General features: G+C 47.9%; 1 protein-coding gene across 1 annotated transcript in view; it reads left to right on the top strand.

Moving 5' to 3' along the window:
• Positions 1-14020, top strand: part of fhdc3 (FH2 domain containing 3) — a 68103-nt gene extending 54083 nt beyond the window's left edge. The window contains exons 2-13 of the mRNA XM_065005060.1: positions 72-91; positions 200-601; positions 1705-1766; positions 5543-5645; positions 6213-6298; positions 7403-7503; positions 7669-7739; positions 7952-8059; positions 8911-8935; positions 9829-9992; positions 10676-10840; positions 11784-14020. Of these exons, the coding sequence (XP_064861132.1) occupies positions 72-91; positions 200-601; positions 1705-1766; positions 5543-5645; positions 6213-6298; positions 7403-7503; positions 7669-7739; positions 7952-8059; positions 8911-8935; positions 9829-9992; positions 10676-10840; positions 11784-13373 (2897 nt within the window). The 3' untranslated portion in view covers positions 13374-14020. The remainder of the gene's footprint in view (positions 1-71; positions 92-199; positions 602-1704; positions 1767-5542; positions 5646-6212; positions 6299-7402; positions 7504-7668; positions 7740-7951; positions 8060-8910; positions 8936-9828; positions 9993-10675; positions 10841-11783) is intronic.
• Positions 14021-21238: the final 7218 nt, after the last annotated feature.

Below are 21238 nucleotides of genomic sequence, written 5' to 3'. Positions count from 1 at the left end.
GTCACTGTGCCATGTCGGCTTGGGCAGTAAATATGTAAATGTGTCAGATGCGCCTCTCTCCTCTCTCATAGGTCCCTCTGTCCCATCTCTCGTCAGTGATCTGTGCTCCTTCTTGGCCTATAGAACTTTTACCTCCCCCCTCTGGATTTACAACAGATTTCTGTCCTCAAGACACCGATGGAAGGAGCTGTAGTCATAGCAACTCATCCCCCTCCTCTCCCTGGCCCCTCTCAGCTCCCTCACACACCTCCAAACACACAGGAGTCATCTCTCCATCCCACCCCTGAACCTCCTCCTCTCCCACCTCCCCCCCCCCCCACCTCCCCCCGCCTCCCCAAGAGGAGGCTGCGATGCCTTCTCCCATAGAGTACATCGTCGTTCCAAGATGAGGAACTTTAACTGGGATGCCATCCCCCGTCAGTCAGTCCTTGGGAAGAAGAACGTGTGGACGTCCCAGAGGCCCATGGTGGACTTCGAGCTGGACACTCAGAGGATGGAGGAGATGTTTAGCCAGTCTGATACTCAACTGCCTCTGCGAAAGACAGGGCCTGTCAAGAAGACCATCAGAGGCCTGTCCCTATCCACACAGGGCCTACAGAGGGTGAGTACAGGGAGGGGGGATGTAGTGGGGGGTCACAGATGAGAGGTTTGAGCACCACTGGGACTAAGTTACCAAACCAACACAACACTCTCTGTCTGCCTTTCCCACTCTCTGTCTGCCTTTCCCGCTCTCTGTCTGCCTTTCCCGCTCTCTGTCTGCCTTTCCCGCTCTCTGTCTGCCTTTCCCGCTCTCTGTCTGCCTTTCCCGCTCTCTGTCTGCCTTTCCCGCTCTCTGTCTGCCTTTCCCGCTCTCTGTCTGCCTTTCCCGCTCTCTGTCTTCCCCTGTCTGTTCATGAGTTCAATCAGTCTTCATTAACAATGATCCACAGTCTGTGTGGCTACCAATTGCCATCTTGCACCCATTCAACAGCCTAGATTGATGTTTTCATTACTTCTAAACAAAATAACTTTTTAGGCTTCTCATACACTCCCCTCTGTTTTGATTCTTGCTTGAACAGTTGCTAAGATTATATTTGGTTGTGAGCTTAACAAAATAACTATTTTTGGATACAGCAGTTGTCAGCTAGAATGCTAACGCTCATTGACATAGGCTGTAGCAAAAGCTAGCCAAATAGCCATTTACTGGTTGAAGTGGAAGTGCTTCTTTTTATTTATTTTTTTAAGTGTAATTTAGTTGATTTGCGATGACTGACATTACAGTACCAGTCAAAAGTTTGGACACACCTACTCATTCCAGGGTAGTAACAGAAAAATAAAAAAAAGTTGACACAAATCTAAATATATTTGCTTTGATGACAGAGGGTAGTGAGTACAACCCAGTACATCACTGGTGCTACCTGCCATCCATTACCTATATACCAGGTGGTGTCAGAGTAAGGCCCCAAAAATGGTCAAACTCCAGTCACCTATGTCGGACAGTAATCTCTGCTACCGCAAGCGGTACCGGAGCACCAAGTCTAGGTTCCAAAGGCTCCTTAATTAAGAGCTTCTACCCCCAAGCCATTAGACTGCTGAACAACTAATCAAATGGCCACCCAGACTATTGACATTGTCACTGGTTTACGCAACATTTTATTTGTGAAATAGTATTGACTGTCGTTGTTTCTATGTCTGACTAGGTTGTGTTTCATCTTCTCTCTGTAGGTCTTAATCCTCAACTCTAAGAAGAGTATGAATGTTGGGATCTTTCTGAAGCAGTTCAAGAGGTAAAGCGGGGCCAAGGGTGGGAGGGTATGGAACAGGGGCCAAGGGTGGGAGGGTATGGAACAGGGGCCAAGGGTGGGAGGGTATGGAACAAGGGCCACGGGTGGGAGGGTATGGAACAAGGGCCACGGGTGGGAGGGTATGGAACAAGGGCCAAGGGTGGGAGGGTATGGAACAAGGGCCAAGGGTGGGAGGGTATGGAACAAGGGCCAAGGGTGGGAGGGTATGGAACAAGGGCCAAGGGTGGGAGGGTATGGAACAAGGGCCAAGGGTGGGAGGGTATGGAACAAGGGCCAAGGGTGGGAGGGTATGGAACAAGGGCCAAGGGTGGGAGGGTATGGAACAAGGGCCAAGGGTGGGAGGGTATGGAACAAGGGCCAAGGGTGGGAGGGTATGGAACAAGGGGGGAGGGCAAGGGAGGCTATGGAACAAGGGCGGGAGGGTATGGAACAAGGGCGGGAATGGTGGGAGGGTATGGAACAAGGGCCAAGGGTGGGAGGGTATGGACCCGGGGGAACAAGGGCCAAGGGTGGGAGAGTATTGAACAAGGGCCAATGGTGGGAGGGTATGGAACAAGGACCAAGGGTGGGAGGGTATGGACCCGGGGGAACAAGGGCCAAGGGTGGGAGAGTATGGAACAAGGGCCAAGGGTGGGAGGGTATGGACACGGGGGAACAAGGGCCAAAGGTGGGAGGATATGGACCCAGTGGGAACAGGGGCCAAGGGTGGGAGGGTATGGAACAAGGGCCAAGGGTGGGAGGGTATGGACCCAGTGGGAACAGGGGCCAAGGGTGGGAGGGTATGGAACAAGGGCCAAGGGTGGGAGGGTATGGAACAAGGGCCAAGGGTGGGAGGCTATGGACCCAGTGGGAACAGGGGCCAAGTGTGGGAGGGTATGGAACAAGGGCCAAGGGTGGGAGGGTATGGACCCGGGGGAACAAGGGCCAAGGGTGGGAGGGTATGGAACAAGGGCCAAGGGTGGGAGGGTATGGACCCACCGGGAACTAGGACACAGGACAGGGGAGACGCAGTGAAAGAGAGAAGTACACTGAACAAAAATATAAACGCAACATGTAAAGTGTTGGTCCCATATTTCATTAGCTGAAATAAAGATCCCAGACATGTTCCATTTGCTCAAAAAGCATGTTTCTGTCAAATTTGGTTTACATCCATGTTAGTATTTCTCCTCTGCCAAGATAATCCATCCACCTGACAGGTGTGGAATATAAAAAAGCTGATAAAACAGCATGATCATTACACAGGTGCACCTTGTGCTGGGGACAATAAAAGGCCACTCTAACGCATACAGTTTTGTCACACAACACAATGCCACAGATGTCTCAAGTGTTGAGGGAGTAGGCAATTGACATGTTGACCGCAGGTATGTCCACCAGAGCTGTTGCCAGCGAATGGAACGTTCATTTAATTTCTCTACCGTAAGCCACCTCCAGCGTCCATTTTAGAGAACTTGGCAGTACGTCCAACTGGCCTCAAAACCACAGACCATGTGTAACCATGACAACCCAGGACCTCCACTTCTGTTTTCTTCACCTGTGAGATCGTCTGAGACCAGCCAGCCACTATGACAGCTGAGGAAACTGTAGGTTTGCACAACCAAAGAATTTCTGCACAAACTGTCAGAGATACCGTGACTAGATCCCGGAGGCCCATTGTCGTTCCATTCACCCACAGCCATCACCATTATGTTACAGCATGATAACGCACAGCCCCATGTCTCAAGGATCTGTACACAATTCCTGGAAGCTGAAGATGTCCCAGTTCTTCCATGGCCTGCATTACTCACCAGACATGTCACCCATTGAGCATGTTTGGGATGCTCTGGATCAATGTGCACACCTGCATGTACCAGTTCACGCCAATATCCAGCAACTACACACAGCCATTTGAAGAGGAGTGGGACAACATTCCACAGGCCACAATCAACAGCCTGATCAACTCTATCTGTAGGAGATGTGTCACACTGCATGAGGCATATGGTGGTCACACCAGATACGGACTGGTTTTCTGATCCATGTACCTAATTTTTAAAAAATATATATGTATTTTTTTAAGGCATCTGACCAACAGAGTTATATCTGTATTCCCAGTAATGTGTAATCCACAGATTAGGGCCTAATGAATTTATTTAATTTTGCGTTAATTTTTAAAAAAAATATATATTTTTATTTATTTTTTAATTGTTTTGTTCAGTGTACATTATCAGCCGTTCCTGTGTGAGTGACTCAGTCACTCATCGTGATGTGACGGGCCTTGTCTACTTCCAGACTCGCCACTAAACCAACACACAGTTCATCAACTCGACTTCTCAACTGACCTCATTAGTGCATGTTGAAACACATTCAACTGTATCGCTAATGTGACAAGTTGTTAGTTACAAAGGAGAAACGATGCCTTTATGACACAGCCTCATACTTCACAATGGAACTAATCCACCCTTCAAGAGGTCTTTTCTCTTTACTTGATCCAGTCTGTCACCTAGTTACCTGGCTGTAGGTGATCCAGTCTGTTACCTGGCTGTAGGTGATCCAGTCTGTTACCTAGTTACCTGGCTGTAGGTGATCCAGTCTGTTACCTGGCTGTAGGTGATCCAGTCTGTTACCTGGCTATAGGTGATCCAGTCTGTTACCTGGCTATAGGTGATCCAGTCTGTTACCTGGCTGTAGGTGATCCAGTCTGTTACCTGGCTGTAGGTGATCCAGTCTGTTACCTGGCTGTAGGTGATCCAGTCTGTTACCTGGCTGTAGGTGATCCAGTCTGTTACCTGGCTGTAGGTGATCCAGTCTGTTACCTGGCTGTAGGTGATCCAGTCTGTTACCTGGCTGTAGGTGATCCAGTCTGTTACCTGGCTCCAGGTGATCCAGTCTGTGGCTATAGGTGATCCAGTCTGTTACCTGGCTGTAGGTGATCCAGTCTGTTACCTGGCTGTAGGTGATCTTTACCTGGCTGTAGGTGATCCAGTCTGTTACCTGGCTGTAGGTGATCCAGTCTGTTACCTGGCTATAGGTGATCCAGTCTGTTACCTGGCTATAGGTGATCCAGTTAGTCTGTTACCTGGCTGGTGATCCAGTCTGTTACCTGGCTATAGGTGATCCAGTCTGTTACCTGGTGATCCAGTCTGTTACCTTGCCTGGCTGTAGGTGATCCAGTCTGTTACCTGGCTATAGGTGATCCAGTCTTGTCACCTGGCTATAGGTGATCCAGTCTTGTCACCTGGCTATAGGTGATCCAGTCTTGTCACCTGGCTATGGGTGATCCAGTCTGTCACCTGGCTATAGGTGATCCAGTCTTGTCACCTGGCTATGGGTGATCCAGTCTTGTCACCTGGCTATAGGTGATCCAGTCTTGTCACCTGGTTACCTGCCTATAGGAGTGTATCTTGTGCTCTTAACGTTATATTTCTGCCACATGCATAACGTTAATTCAATGTCCAGCCCCAACTTTGACTAACAAATGTACCTACTGCAGATGTCACTGTGGTTCTGTGTTTCTCAATGACATCTGCCCTTGAATGGAATCTATTGGAATCGATGCTATATAGATTGTGTGTGTGTAGACAAGAATGGTTGATGACGTTGGAACGACAATGCATCCTTGTTTTATTTGTGTGCGAGAGAGAGAGAGAGAGAGAGAGCTTGGATATTTCCGTATGTACATAACTGAAGGCAGTCGCTGTATTTCCACGAGACTACTTTTCCATGGCGCAAGTGAGATTAGGGTGACCTATGCACCGTGGGCTGTTCTTTGTCTCCCCCTGTAGGCCGGTGAGGGACATAGTGGATGACGTCAGAAGGGGGAACTGGCTGAGGTTTGGAGCAGGAAAACTCAAGGAGCTCTGTAAACTACTGCCAGAGGAGGGAGAGGTAAGTAACTAGCTAACCCCATAACTATTTTCTTATGCTCACTCAACACACTGTAAACTACTGCCAGGGGAAGGAGAGGTAACAATGGCTGCATTTAGACAATTCTGATACCCCCCCCCACACACACACACTACTTGGTCTTTTGGCCAACCACATGAGATCTTTTCACATCTGAGCTGATCTGATTGGTCAAAATACCAATTAGTGAAAAAAAGATCACAACTGTGCTGCCTGTGTAAACGCAGCCTAACTAACCACCCTCTTTTCTCCATCACATGCTCCAGCCCGGGGCTTTACCAGTGATCTGTCGTTTAGCTCCAGCCCGGGGCTTTACCAGTGATCTGTCGTTTAGCTCCAGCCCGGGGCATTACCAGTGATCTGTCGTTTAGCTCCAGCCCGGGGCTTTACCAGTGATCTGTCGTTTAGCTCCAGCCCGGGGCATTACCAGTGATCTGTCGTTTAGCTCCAGCCCGGGGCGTTACCAGTGATCTGTCGTTACATGCGTTTCTTTATGCTCCTTGGTGCTGTCTGTCCGCTGGTACTGATGATGCGTTGTCCTCCCACCAGGTGAAGAAGCTGCGGTCGTTCAGTGGAGACCTGACCCAGCTGTGTGAGCCGGACCTCTTCATGGTGCTGCTAGTTAAAGTACCTGGGTGAGAATGGGTTCATTGTGAGGGTACTAGGTTAGTACCTGGGTGAGAATGGGGGTCATTGTGAGGGTACTAGGTTAGTACCTGGGTGAGAATGGGTTCATTGTGAGGGTACTAGGTTAGTACCTGGGTGAGAATGGGTTCATTGTGAGGGTACTAGGTTAGTACCTGGGTGAGAATGGGTTCATTGTGAGGGTACTAGGTTAGTACCTGGGTGAGAATGGGGGTCATTGTGAGGGTACTAGGTTAGTACCTGGGTGAGAATGGGGGTCATTGTGAGGGTACTAGGTTAGTACCTGGGTGAGAATGGGGGTCATTGTGAGGGTATTAGGTTAGTACCTGGGTCAGAATGGTGGTCATTGTGAGGGTATTAGGTTAGTATCTGGGTGAGAATGGGGTCATTGTGAGGGTACTAGGTTAGTACCTGTGTGAGAATGGGTCAGTTGTTGGGATGATGGTGGTGGTGGGATTGGGGTGGTGGGATTGGGGTGACGGGGTGACGGGGTTGGGGTGACGGTGGTGGGGTTGCGGGTGACGGGGTTGGGGTGACGGGGTTGGGGTGATGGTGGCGGTGGTGGAGTTGCGGGTGGTGGGGTTGGGGTGACGGTGGTGGGGTTGCGGTGACGGTGGGGGGTTGGGGTGACGGGGTTGCGGTGACGGGGTTGGGGTGATGGTGGTGGTGGTTGGGGTTGCGGTGGTGGGGTTGGGGTGATGGTGGTGGTGGGTTGCGGTGGTGGGGTTGACGGTGGTGGGGTTGGTGGTGGGGTTGCGGTGGTGGGGTTGGGGTGGTGACGGTGGTGGGGTTGGGGTGTGACTGGTGGGGTTGGGGTGGTGGTTACGGTGGTGGTGTTGGGGTGACTGTGGTGGGGGGGTTGGGGTGGCGGTTACGGTGGGGTTGGGGTGGTTGGGGGGTGGTGGGGTGACGGTGGTGGGGTTGACGGTGGTGGTGGGGTTGCGGTGGTGGGGTTGCGGTGATGGGGTTGCGATGATTGGGGTGATGGTGATGGGGTTGCGATGATGGTGATGAGGTTGTGGTGATTGGAGTGATGGTTGGGGTGATGGGGTTGTGATGATTGAGGTTGTGATGATGGTGTTGTCTATCTCTAGCTATGAGGAGCGTCTGAGGACTCTGATGCTGAGAGAAGAATTGTTCCCTCTGATAGATGAGATGAAACACTCCATCGCTGTCATGACCAAAGCAGCTAATGGTGAAACGCTGCTCCACTTCTGTCCCACTACTTTAATGCTCTTTCTTTCTTTCTCTCTTTATTTCTCTCTTTCTTTCAATTCAAAGGGCTTTATTTTCAGGGGAGACTTATGTAAACAATGCCAAAGCAGTGAACAATAATTCTCTCTCTCTCTCTGTCCCTCAGAGCTGTTGGTCTGCGATGATCTCCACTCAATCATCCGTCTGGTGTTGAAGGCCGGGAACTACATGAATGCTGTACGTAACGCAATGATCTACTATCTAGGACTTACGATTACGTGTGTGTTCTCTACTATCATATAATACTGTACGTGGACCTTGTTTTCAAACGTTGTTTTTTTTAATGTGCCGTCTATTCGTTAGTGTCTGTCTGCTAAGTGACTAAAGTGAATATGTTATTGTGTGGTGTTAGTCTGTATGTGGGCAGTGACGGTGAACTGTTGTTTTAGGGCGGGTACGCTGGCAGTGCCATCGGTTTCAGGATGGCATCTCTACTAAAGCTGGCAGACACCAAGGCCAACAAACCTGGCATGAACCTCTTGCACTACGTCACCATGGTGAGGGGGAGAGCTAGAGAGGGAGGGAGACATAGCTGGGAGGGAGAGCTGGGGAGGGAGGGAGCGCTGGCAGGGAGGGAGACATGGATGGGAGACAGGGAGAGCTGGGCAGGGAGGGAGACATGGATGGGAGACAGGGAGAGCTGGGCAGGGAGGGAGACATGGATGGGAGACAGGGAGAGCTGGGCAGGGAGGGAGACATGGATGGGAGACAGGGAGAGCTGGGCAGGGAGGGAGACAGGGAGAGCTGGGCAGGGAGGGAGACATGGATGGGAGACAGGGAGAGCTGGGCAGGGAGGGAGACATGGATGGGAGACAGGGAGAGCTGGGCAGGGAGGGAGACATGGATGGGAGACAGGGAGAGCTGGGCAGGGAGGGAGACAGGGAGAGCTGGGCAGGGAGGGAGACATGGATGGGAGACAGGGAGAGCTGGGCAGGGAGGGAGACATGGATGGGAGACAGGGAGAGCTGGGCAGGGAGGGAGACATGGATGGGAGACAGGGAGAGCTGGGCAGGGAGGGAGACATGGATGGGAGACCGGGAGAGCTGGGCAGGGAGGGAGCGCTGGCAGGGAGGGGGGAGGGAGAGCTGGGCAGGGAGGGAGACATGGATGGGAGACCGGGAGAGCTGGGCAGGGAGGGGAGCGCTGGCAGGGAGGGGGGAGGGAAGCGCTGGCAGGGAGGGGGGAGCGCTGGCAGGGCAGAGAGAGATGAGGGTGGGAAAGGGATGGAAGGGATTCATATGAAAATATAAATGAAGACGTTGTGAATGTATACATCCAGGCTCCGATGATAAAACATTCTACAGGTAACGAAACTAACTCGTCCTCTTTCTCTGTGTCCCCCCCACAGCAAGCACAGGAAATAGACGTTGCTCAACCCTGCTCATTACGACTTACCCTTATTCAAACTCATGTTTTTATTGCAGCTTCAACACATTTCTATTCCGGGATGGCTGCATTATTGACTTGGTAGACCATCATTTGGGGACTGTTCTCTGTTGATGTTACATGCATGCCTTGTAATGTTGATTATTTTATTTACAAACTCATGGTTTTTTATTGTTGTTTTGCAATTGGTTGGTTGGTCACAATGTGTAAAGAGCTTCGTGATTTCTATTCCGGAAAAGAAAAGTGCTCTACAAATGAAGTGTATGATTATTGACTTGGAATATGTGCAATGTTTTTTTCTTATTGATTTTAGATTTGGGGATTCTGTTCTCTGTTGATGAAGTGGTACATGCATGCATTTACTGTGGTAATGTTGATGAAGTGGTACATGCATTTATTTACTGGGGTAATGTTGTGGTACATGCATTTATTTACTGTGGTAATGTTGATGAAGTGGTACATGTGTTGATGAAGTGGTACATGCATTTATTTACTGTGTAATGTTGATGAAGTGGTACATGCATTTATTTACTGTGGTAATGTTGATGAAGTGGTACATGCATTTATTTTCATGTTTTATTTACTGTGGTAATGTTGATGAAGTGGTTGCATTTATTTACTGTAATGTTGACTGTGCATTTATTTACTGTGGTAATGTGGATGAAGTGGTACATGCATGCATTTACTGTGGTAATGTTGATGAAGTGGTACATGCATTTATTTACTGGGGTAATGTTGTGGTACATGCATTTATTTACTGTGGTAATGTTGATGAAGTGGTACATGCATTTATTTACTGTGGTAATGTTGATGAAGTGGTACATGCATGTATTTACTGTGGTAATGTTGATGAAGTGGTACATGCATGTATTTACTGTGGTAATGTGGATGACGTGGTACACACAATTTTTTAAAATTTTATTTAGGGTGCAGAAGCAGGAGGTGGAGTTAGACTTTCAGAGGGAGGCGGAGAAGGTGAAGGAAGCTAAGATGGACGCCAGCACACAGCCTGAGCTTCAGTTACAGATGGAGACCTTCCTCATGGTGAGAGATGACACACACACACACACACACACACACCTTTCTGCCCCTGAACAAGGCAGTTAACCCACTGTTCCCCGGTAGGCCGTCAATGTAAAAAAAAAAAAACATGTTTTTCTTAACTGACTTGCCTAGTTAAATCAAATACAAATATATTGTTTGAGTGTAAAAGCACTGGACCAATGAGAAGGCACGTTTCTGACACATAGTCTCACACATAATTACTGGTCTTCTGGACATTTTGGTGAAATGAACTTGTATTTTTACAGTGAATGTGACAACATTTAACCATAAAACAAACACATGCATCTGTACCTGTAGTGTTCTTCTCTCTCTCCCACTCTGTTCTTCTCTCTCTCCCACTCTGTTCTTCTCTCTCTCCCACTCTGTTCTTCTCTCTCTCCCACTCTGTTCTTCTCTCTCTCCCACTCTGTTCTTCTCTCTCTCTCCCCCACTCTGTTCTTCTCTCTCTCTCCCCCACTCTGTTCTTCTCTCTCTCTCCCCCACTCTGTTCTTCTCTCTCTCTCCCCCACTCTGTTCTTCTCTCTCTCTCCCCCACTCTGTTATACATCTAACACTGTTCTAATGCTGCTTTCAACACCAGTAGTTCTCCTGTAAATATTTTCTCTCTCGCTAACCTAATGATCTGACTGTAGAACTCTGTGTGTGTGTCTCTGTCTTGTCAGAGGGCGGAGGCCAGGTTGTCTGACCTCCAGGCCTGTCTGTTGAACCTCAACTCCCTGAGCCAAGCTGTAGCAGAGTATTTCTGTGAAGACCCAGCCACCTTTCGACTGGAGGTCTGCTGCTCCATATTCCACTCATTCTGTGAGCGCTTCAACAGGGCTGTTCAGGTGAGACTGAACACATTAGGTTTGAAAAATCCCTCTTAACTTTTCTACACAATGCAATCCCCCCCCAGAAATCCTGGTTGGAAGATTCCTGCTTATTCCTTTGTAATTCCAGGAATCTTCCAACCAGGATTTTTGGGGAAAGTGAACTTGGCTTTTGTATGTATTTGTTTTGATAGTACTATTGATTAGTGCATTGTTGGGAAAGAGCAAGAAATTAATTTCACTGTACTAGTGCATGTGACTATAAAACCTGAAATGTTGCTACCCTAGGTGACACGTTAACACATGATGATGAATAATCTGGGACAATCTGAATTTCCTAAAGAATATAGTGGTCTTCACAGTGACAGGCACTGTCCATCAGCCCACTATCCATCTGTCTACATTTAGTTGAATATTGGGTCACTCAAACACAACCACCCCGGCCCCCCAAACTCTGTTTTAGCCCTCTCTTGCTCTCTTGCTCTCTCGCTCTCTCGCTCTCTCCTCTCTCTAACCTCCATCACTGTGTCTCTCTCCTCTCTCTAAACTCCATCACTGTGTCTCTCTCCTCTCTCTAAACTCCATCACTGTGTCTCTCTCCTCTCTCTAAACTCCATCACTGTGTCTCTCTCCTCTCTCTAAACTCCATCACTGTGTCTCTCTCCTCTCTCTAAACTCCATCACTGTGTCTCTCTCCTCTCTCTAACCTCCATCACTGTGTCTCTCTCCTCTCTCATCTCCATCACTGTGTCTCTCTCCTCTCTCTCATCTCCATCACTGTGTCTCTCTCCTCTCTCTAACCTCCATCACTGTGTCTCTCTCCTCTCTCTAACCTCCATCACTGTGTCTCTCTCCTCTCTCTAACCTCCATCACTGTGTCTCTCTCCTCTCTCTAACCTCCATCACTGTGTCTCTCTCCTCTCTCTAACCTACATCACTGTGTCTCTCTCCTCCCAATCAGGAGAACTGTGAGCGTGAGGCAGCCGAGCTGAGACGCAGGCAGAGGGAGAGGTTCTGTAATGTGGCCAAGCGTCGCTCCACTGCCACCTGCTCTGACCTGGAGCCCGCCGGGCCTGGCTCTGCCATGGAGTCTATCCTCCACAGCTTCCTGACCACCATACACCCCAGGGGCCCAGCAAGGCGCAGACGCCACCATCTCCCCCCTGTGATGTTGTCCCCCATCGGGGGCTCGCCCATTGAGCCCTGCCCCAAGTCCAACCCCCTGGCCGATGAGCCAGAGACTAGCGCTGATCCAGGGCCTAGCCGGTTCACCAGACCAGGAGGGAGCACCCTGGGTGGGGAGGCAGGTGTGGTGACACCCCGGAAGGACCAGGAGGACCAGGGGCAGAGGGAGAAGAAGAGAGGGGAGGGCTGGTCCAGGGAGCTGCTGGGTAGCCCTGATGCGGTGGTGGAGAGGTTGGACGGGGGGGTGAAGGAGGACTCCTATCTGGACCCCCCTTCAGAGCAGAAGGAAAACGAGGGGGAGACAGCGACCCCAGGGGACCAGTGGAGATGTTTTGGATCAAATAGAGCCTCTTCCATCAACCAGAAACGGACCCCTAAGAGCTGTGGCCGCCGCAGCCTGTCGTCCATCGACCAGAAACGGACCAGTAAGAGCTGTGGCCGCCGCAGCCTGTCGTCCATCGACCAGAAACGGACCAGTAAGAGCTGTGGCCGCCGCAGCCTGTCCCCTCGCCAACACACACCCCCCACCCAGGAGGAGGAGAAGAGAGCGGGCGAGGAGAAGGAAGAGGTGCAGAGGATGCGTGTCGTGTCCAGGAAGATGCTTCGCTACCAGACTGGCCGAGGCAGGCTATCTGCTGACATAGAACATCCTGAACTGCCAGAGTTGGGTGACAAAGCGAGCTTCGTCCCCCAAAACCACACCCCCCAACGCTCCACACCTCACCCTCTCCACCCCCACCCTATTTCGCAACCCTCCACCCCTCACCCCAGGGAGATGAGAGAGGTAGACCTGGCTCTCTGTAACAGCATGGAGAACCTGGGCTCTCCCTGGATCATCCTCAGCCCCCACATCTCACCCCAAAACCAAACCCCCCACCGACGACACTCCTTCTTCGCCCCCAGCGCCGACGATGGCCTTGACGATGGTGTCTGGTCATTGCCCCCCACCCCCACCCGCCCTACCACCCCCACCCGCCCTTCCACCGCCTCCCACCCTTCCACCGCCACCTGCCCCCCTCTGGTGCTGCTGGGGAGGATGAGGGCTATGGAGGGACACCCTGGACCCTCAGACCTCCATGGAGAAGCAGGGAGGGGGCCCATGTCCCTGCCTGACTGCCCCAGTCAGAGAGCTCTGTCCCAGGGCCCCATGCTTCGCTCTCTCTCCCTGGATGAGTCTGGAGGGAGCCAGGCTCCAGGATTCAGATTCCGCCTTGGGGACCTGTTCCAGAGACGTACCGCGCTGTGGGCCCCAGTTGGTGCTGAGACTGAGACGGGGTTTGCTACAGAGGCTCATAAACCCTTGGAGAGGCAGAACAGTAGTTCTGGGATTGTGTCCTTCTTCAGACGCTTTGGGGAGAGGAGATGAGCCAGCTTGGAGGAACAAGGCTCCCGAGGAACTTAACGAGGGGAGGATAGAGGATTTGTCTTTATTTTTTTTAGTATTTGTGTTGATCTTATTTCATTTTTAAAGTTACTCCTATTTGAGAGTGACCGCTCTTTTAATGAGCAGCCCAAGGTAAACATGCACTTACCTTGGATGGGAGACCTTTCTCTCTGTGGAGCTGAGAGGCTTATTGTTTTAAAACTGTTCCAGATCGTACCCTATTCCCTACGTAGTGTACTCCTTTTGACCAAAGCCTCGTAGGCCCTGGTATAAAGTAGTGCACTTCATACCACTTTTAATTCTTCACAGATCCAGATAAAAAAAAGGTCTTTGTACAAGACCAAAACACAGCTCTCCTTTTTAGCGTGTACATGATCTCAGGTATAGTGTGGAACACATGATCTCAGGTATAGTGTGGAACACATGATCTCCGGTATAGTGTGGAACACATGATCTCCGGTATAGTGTGGAACACATGATCTCCGGTATAGTGTGGAACACATGATCTCCGGTATAGTGTGGAACACATGCGTACAACAGAATATACTACTGTCAGACTTGGAAAAAAACATTTTTAATTTGTTATCTTACGTGTCATTTTTATGTAATAAAACGGTCTTTCTACCTCAGCCTTATTGTTTGTCTTTTGATCTCGCTCACAGTTAATGTGATAATATATATATATATCATTAACAAGATGTTTTTATCCAAAGTGACTGACAGTTGTGCCTTTAACTTATGGGTAGTCCCGGGAATTGAACCCACTCTCCTGTTGCAAGCACCAAAGCTGTGGAATGATAGTGTGTTAGGGGGCGGGGGGGGGGGGACAAAAAGGAGGGAAAATATTAGGAGAAAGGAGGGAGGGAAGACTGGAGGCTTCTAAATTATGTGTTTATTTATTAAGCTGAAAAATTAAATAAAAAGTTTTTGAGGAAGGGTTGAAGAGTGGATCCAAAATCCCCAGTTTGAGTCCCGCCTCGGCCAGAGATAACATTTCTAAACAACCACTTTAGTCTCCAAGTGCTTTTTTTCATTATTTTAGGGTTAGCGGGAGGAGGGTTAGCGGGAGGAGGGTTAGCGGGAGGAGGGTTAACGGGAGGAGGGTTAACGGGAGGAGGGTTAACGGGAGGAGGGGTAACGGGAGGAGGGAGGAGGGAGGAGGTAACGGGAGGAGGGGTAACGGGAGGAGGGGTAACGGGAGGAGGGGTAACGGGAGGAGGGGTAACGGGAGGGTTGCAGGCCTGTTTTTTTTTTTTTTTTTTTTTTTTTTACCCTTATTTAACCAGGTAGGCAAGTTGAGAACAAGTTCTCATTTTCAATTGCGACCTGGCCAAGATAAAGCAAAGCAGTTCGACACATACAACGACACAGAGTTACACATGGAGTAAAACAAACATACAGTCAATAATACAATAGAAAATAAGTCTATATACGATGTGAGATAAGGGAGGTAAAGGCAAAAAAAGGCCATGGTGGCAAAGTAAATACAAAATAGCAAGTAAAACATTGGAATGGTAGATTTGCAGTGGAAGAAAGTGCAAAGTAGAGAGAAACACACAGCCTCGAGGACCAAGGTAATGAGTGAGTGTGGCAATTGACCAGTGGTGTGAAGTACTAAGTAAAAATACTTAAGAATTTGTTTTTACTATCTACGTTACTATTTATATTTTTGACAAGTTTTACTTTTCTTCACTAAATTACAAAAATAAAGTAATGTACTTTTTACTCCATACATTTTCACTGATGCCCAAAAGTACTAGTTACATTTTTTATGCTTAGCAGGACAGGAAAATGGTCCAATTCACCTACATATCAAGAGAACATCCCTGGTCATCCCTACTGCCTCTGATCTTGCTGACTCACTAAACACAAATGGTTTGTTTGTAAATGATGTCTTCGTGTTGGAACGTGCCCCTGACTTAAGTAATTTTGAATTTGAAATTATTTATACTTTTACTTTTGATGCTCAAGTATATTTTAGCAAACACTTTCAATTCTTCAGTATATCTAAAACCAAATACTTTTAGACTTTTACTCAAGCAGTATTTTACTGAGTGACTTTCACTTTTACTTGAGTCATTTTCTATTAAGTTATCTTTACTTTTACTCAAGTATGACAACTGGGTACTTTTTCCCCACTAGTGCAACAGACTGATTCTGAGTGATTGACACAATAGGATCCAAACATCTGCCACGATCCATCAATCAGATTACCGTTGGTCGACACCTGTATAGCGGTTGTGTTGGTGATGTCGGAGGCGGGAACTGTGTTAGAGCTGTCCTCCACAAGCAGCTCCTCCCCCTTATTGCCTACACTGCCATTGGATGCAAAGAAACCACCTGACTTTATATCCGACAAATCACAAACAGCCGCTTTACAAGTTCAAGCACTGATGTTCTATTGTAGACTATAGGCCCTACTCTGGATTAGATTGATTGTCTTTAAATCCCCCCCCCATCCAAATTAACATGAAAATGATTCAATAGCCTGCACTCGCTGTTTTGAACTTCTAACGTCTAATACAGCGGTATTTACAGTTGAAGTCGGAAGTTTGCATACCTTAGCAGTATTTTGACGTCTGGATGAAAAGCGTGCCCAAAATAAACTGCCTGTTACTCAGGCCCAGAAGCTAGGATATGCATATAATTGGTAGATATGTAGATATGTATAGAAAACACTCTAACATTTCTAAAACTGTTAAAATAATGTCTGAGTATAACAAAACTGATATGGCAGGTGAAAACCCGAGGAGAAACCATCCAAAATGTTCAGCCTACCAGTGTTTCCAATGCCTGTCATGTTTATTATGAGGTGAAAACCTCCCAGATTGCAGTTCCTAGGGCTTCCACTAGATGTCAACAGTCTTTAGAGTTTCAGGCTGGTTTTTGGAAAAATGAGCTAGATTTCGTAGTTTTTCTAAGTGGCTCCCATTTTGGCTGTAGCGTTTTCATGCGCGTGGATGAGAGCTCGTTCTTTGTTGTTTATCTCCAGTAAAGACAATACAATTCTCCGTCTTAAATTGTATAGTTTATTTACGTATTAGGGTACCTACGGTTTGATTATAAACGTTGTTTGACTTGTTTGGAAAAGTTTATTAGTAAAGTTTGGGACTCATTTTGTATGCATTTTGATGGAGGGAAACTGTTGAATTATTGAATGAAGTGCGTCAGCTAAACTGAGTTTTTGGGTATATAAAGAAGAACATTATCGAACGAAAGTCCCATTTGTGATGTAGCTGGGACCCTTTGGAGTGCCAACAGAAGAACATCTTCAAAGGTAAGGCATTTATTCTATCGCTATTTCTGACTTTCATGTCGCACCTGCCTGGTTGAAAAATGTTTTTCATGCTTTTGAATGCGGGGCGCTATCCTCAGATAATCGCATGGTGTGCTTTCACCGTAAAGCCTTTTTTAAATCTGACACAGCAGCTGGATTAACAAGAAGTTAAGCTTTATTTTCATGTATGAGACTTGTATTTCCATGAATGTTACGTTTCTATTTCTGTAATTTGAATTTCGCGCTCTGCAATTTCACCGGATGTTGTCGAGGTGGGTCGCTAGCGGAACGCCTGCGCCAGAAAAGTTAAACTGAGTTTTCACAATTCCTGACATTTAATCAGAGTAAAAATTCCCTGTTTTAGGTCAGTTAGGATCACCATTTTATTTTAAGAATGTGAAATGTCAGAATAATAGTAGAAAGAAGGATTTTATTTAAGCTTTTATTTCTTTCATCACATTCCCAGTGGGTCAGAAGTTTACATACACTCAATTAGTATTTGGTAGCATTGCCTTTAAATTGTTTAACTTGGGTCAAACGTTTCAGGTAGCCTTACACAAGCTTCCCACAATAAGTTGGGGGAATTTTGGCCCATTCCTCCTGGCAGAGCTGGTGTAACTGAGTCAGGTTTGTATGCCTCCTTGCTCGCACATGCTTTTTTTCAGTTCTGCCCACAAATTTCTATAGGATTGAGGTCAGGGCTTTGTGATGGCCACTCCAATACCTTGACTTTATAGTCCTTAAGCCATTTTGCCACAACTTTGGAAGTATGCTTGGGGCCATTGTCAATTTGGAAGACCCATTTGCGACCAAGCTTTAACTTCCTGACTGATGTCTTGAGATGTTGCTTCAATATATCCACATAATTTTCCTCCCTCATGATGCCATCTATTTTGTGATGTGCACCAGTCCCTCCTGCAGCAAAGCACCCCCACAACATGATGCTGCCACCGCCGTGCTTCACAGTTGGGATGGTGTTCTTCGCCTTGCAAGCCTCCCCCTTTTTCCTCCAAACATAACGATGGTCATTATGGCCAAACAGTTCTATTTTTGTTTCATCAGACCAGAAGACATTTCTCCAAAAAGTACGATCTTTGTCCCCATGTGCAGTTGCAAACCGTAGCCTGGCTTATTTTATGGTAGTTTGGGAGCAGTGGCTTCTTCCTTGCTGAGCGGCCTTTCAGATTATGTCGATATAGGACTCGTTTTACTGCGGATATAGATACTTTTGTACCTGTTTCCTCCAGCATCTCTACAAGGTCCTTTGCTGTTGTTCTGGGACTGATTTGCACTTTTCGCACCAAAGTACGTTCATCTCTTGGAGACAGAACTCGTCTCCTTCCTGAGCGGTATGACGGCTGCGTGGTCCCATGGTGTTCATACTTGCGTACTATTTATTGTTTGTACAGATGAACGTGGTAACTTCAGGCATTTGGAAATTGCTCCTAAGGATGAACCAGACTTGTGGGTGGGCCCGTCTCCCCAGTGGATGGGCCCGGCTCCCCAGTGGGTGGGCCCGGCTCCCAAGTAGGTGGGCCTATGCCCTCACAGGCACATATGTATTTGGCAGATGGTACAAAACGTCTACAATTGTTTTTCTGACATTTTGGCTGATTTCTATGATGTCAAGCAAAGAGGCCTGAAGGTCGGCCTTCAACTATCCACAGGTACACCTCCAATTGACTCAAATTATGTAAATTAGCCTATCAGAGGTTTCTAAAGCCATGACATCATTTTCTGGAATTTTCCAAGCTGTTTAAAAAGGCAGTCAACTTAGTGTATGTAAACTTCTGACCCACTGGAATTGTGATACTGTTTCAATAGTTGCTGCTTAGCGTAGTTGCCTGGCTAGCTAAGTGAAATAATCTGTCTGTAAACAGTTGTTGGAAAAATTACTTTGTGTCATGCACGAAGTACATGTCCTATCCGACTTGCCAAAACTATAGTTTGTTAACAAGACATTTGTGGAGTGGTTGAAAAAGGTGTTTTAATTACTCCAACTTAAGTGTATGTAAACTTCCGACTTCAGCTGTAAGTAATGCTAGCTGTTTATATCAAAGTTTGTCCTCTGGATATCAATGCATTATCTAACTTAGCTGGCATAATAATATAGCTATGTAAGAGGTCCAAAGAAACCCAGGTGACATTATCTCTGACAGCCCATTGAAAGTGAATACTAATGTAACCTTTATAACGTTAGCAGATTGCATTATCTTTTAGATCTTACCAACTTTGACAGTTGTCTTACCTATTGAAAATTAATGCTAGTACTACTGTAACTTTACTGTACTGTTACCATGCTAGCTAGCTAGCTAGCCAGGCAGCTACACTGAGCAGCAACTATTGAAAATTAATACTGTAACTTTAATTTAGCGTTACCGTGCTAGCTAGCCAGGCATCTATGCCAAGCAACAGCTATTGATAGCCACAAGTTCAATTCTACTGTTGGAAAACAAAGTTGGCTCTGGTTAAAATCACCATTGCATATAACGTCTGGATGTCGCTCTCTTTTTTTCAATGTGGTTGGCTGAGTCAACCAATAGCGTCGCACCCCTCCATCTTTTGAAAGATATATAGTGTGTCCTTCTTCCAATGACTGAGAAGCTATCCATTTTTATTTTACTAGGCAAGTCAGTTAAGAACAAATTCTTATTTACAATGACGACCTACTCCCGGCCAAACCATAACGACGCTGGGCCAATTGTGCTCCGCCCTATGTCACTCCCAATCACAGCTGGTAGTGATACAGCCTGGAATCGAACCAGGGTCTGTACTAATGCCTCTAGCACTAAGATGCAGTGCCTTAGACCACTGAGCCACTTGGGATCCCCCGAGTATTTCATATTTCATGATTGACTTATGAAACATGGACATGGAGATGGTGATTATTAAACATGGTTGACAGCTTGAAGTGAATAAAATTGTACCGTGCTCTATCAACTGAGCTACAGAGGACCACTCACAACATTTGTGTGGTCAATAGCCCCCCGTAGATATAGAACATGTGATTTCTCCTTCAGTCCTCCTTCAAGACGCCCTGAGAGAGTATGTGTGACATTTCATTCCGAGAGTTGTCTGCCTGGCTGGGTGTCTATCTGACTGACTGGCTAGCTGTGTGTCTACTTGACTGATTGGCTGGGTGTCTAGCTGACTGACTGGCTAGCTGTGTGTCTACCTGACTGATTGGCTGGGTTTCTAGCTGACTGACTGACTGGCTGAGTTTTTAGCTGACTGACTGACTGACTGACTGGGTGTCTAGCTGACTGACTGACTGACTGGCTGGGTTTTTAACTGATTGACTGGGTGTCTAGCTGACTGACTGACTGACTGGCTGGGTTTTTAGCTGACTGGCTGGGTTTCTAGCTGACTGACTGACTGGCTGGGTTTTTAGCTGACTGACTGGGTGTCTAGCTGACTGACTGACGGGCTTACTGGCTGGGTGTCTAGCTGACTGACTGTCTATCTGGATAGCTGACTGACAGGCTGGGTTTCTAGCTGACTGACTGGGTGTCTAGCTGACTGACTGACTGGCTTATTGGCTGGGTTTCTAGCAGTCTGACTCTCTGACTGACTGACTGGCTGGGTTTTTAGCTGACTGGCTGAGTTTTTAGCTGACTGGCTGGGTTTTTAGCTGACTGACGGGCTTACTGGCTGGGTTTCTAGCTGACTGACTATCTATCTGGATAGCTGACTGACAGGCTGGGTTTCTAGCTGACTGACTGACTGACTGGCTTACTGGCTGGGTTTCTAGCAGTCTGACTCTCTGACTGACTGGCTGGGTGTCTAGCTGACTGACTGACTGGCTAGCTGAGTGTCTAGCTGACTGACTGGCTTGGTGTCTAGCTGACTGACTGACTGGCTAGCTGACCGACTGGCTCGGTGTCTAGCTAAACTGACTGACTGGCTAGCTGAGTGACTAGCTGACTGACTGGCTGGGTGTCTAGCTGACTGACTGTCTATCTGGATAGCTGACTGACTGGCTGGGTGTCTAGCTGACTGAGTGACTGGCTGGCTGGTTGTCTAGCTGACTGAGTGACTGGCTGGGTGTCTAGCTGACTGACTGACTGGCTAGCTGACTGACTGGCTGGATGTCTATCTGACTGACTGGCTGACTGGCTGGTTGTCTAGCTGACTGAGTGACTGGCTGGATGTCTAGCTGACTGACTGACTGACTGGCTAGCTGACTGACTGGCTGGATGTCTAGCTGACTGACAGGCTGGGTGTCTAGCTGACTGAGTGGCTGGCTGGGTGTCTAGCTGACTGAGTGGCTGGCTGGGTGTCTAGCTGACTGAGTGACTGGCTGGGTGTCTAGCTGACTGACTGACCATACCATACTAATGTACACACAGCCAGGCTGATCTCACCAGCCTACCATACCACTGTACACACAGCCAGGCTGATCTCACCAGCCTACCATACCACTGTACACACAGCCAGGTTGATCTCACCAGCCTACCATACCACTGTACACACAGCCAGGTTGATCTCACCAGCCTACCATACCACTGTACACACAGCCAGGTTGATCTCACCAGCCTACCATTCTAATGTACACACAGCCAGGTTGATC

Source organism: Oncorhynchus nerka, linkage group LG19 (genome assembly GCF_034236695.1).
Source record: "Oncorhynchus nerka isolate Pitt River linkage group LG19, Oner_Uvic_2.0, whole genome shotgun sequence".
Classification (NCBI taxonomy): domain Eukaryota; kingdom Metazoa; phylum Chordata; class Actinopteri; order Salmoniformes; family Salmonidae; genus Oncorhynchus; species Oncorhynchus nerka.
Note: the sequence above shows the minus strand (reverse complement) of the source record. Positions and strands in the feature narration are given on the sequence as shown.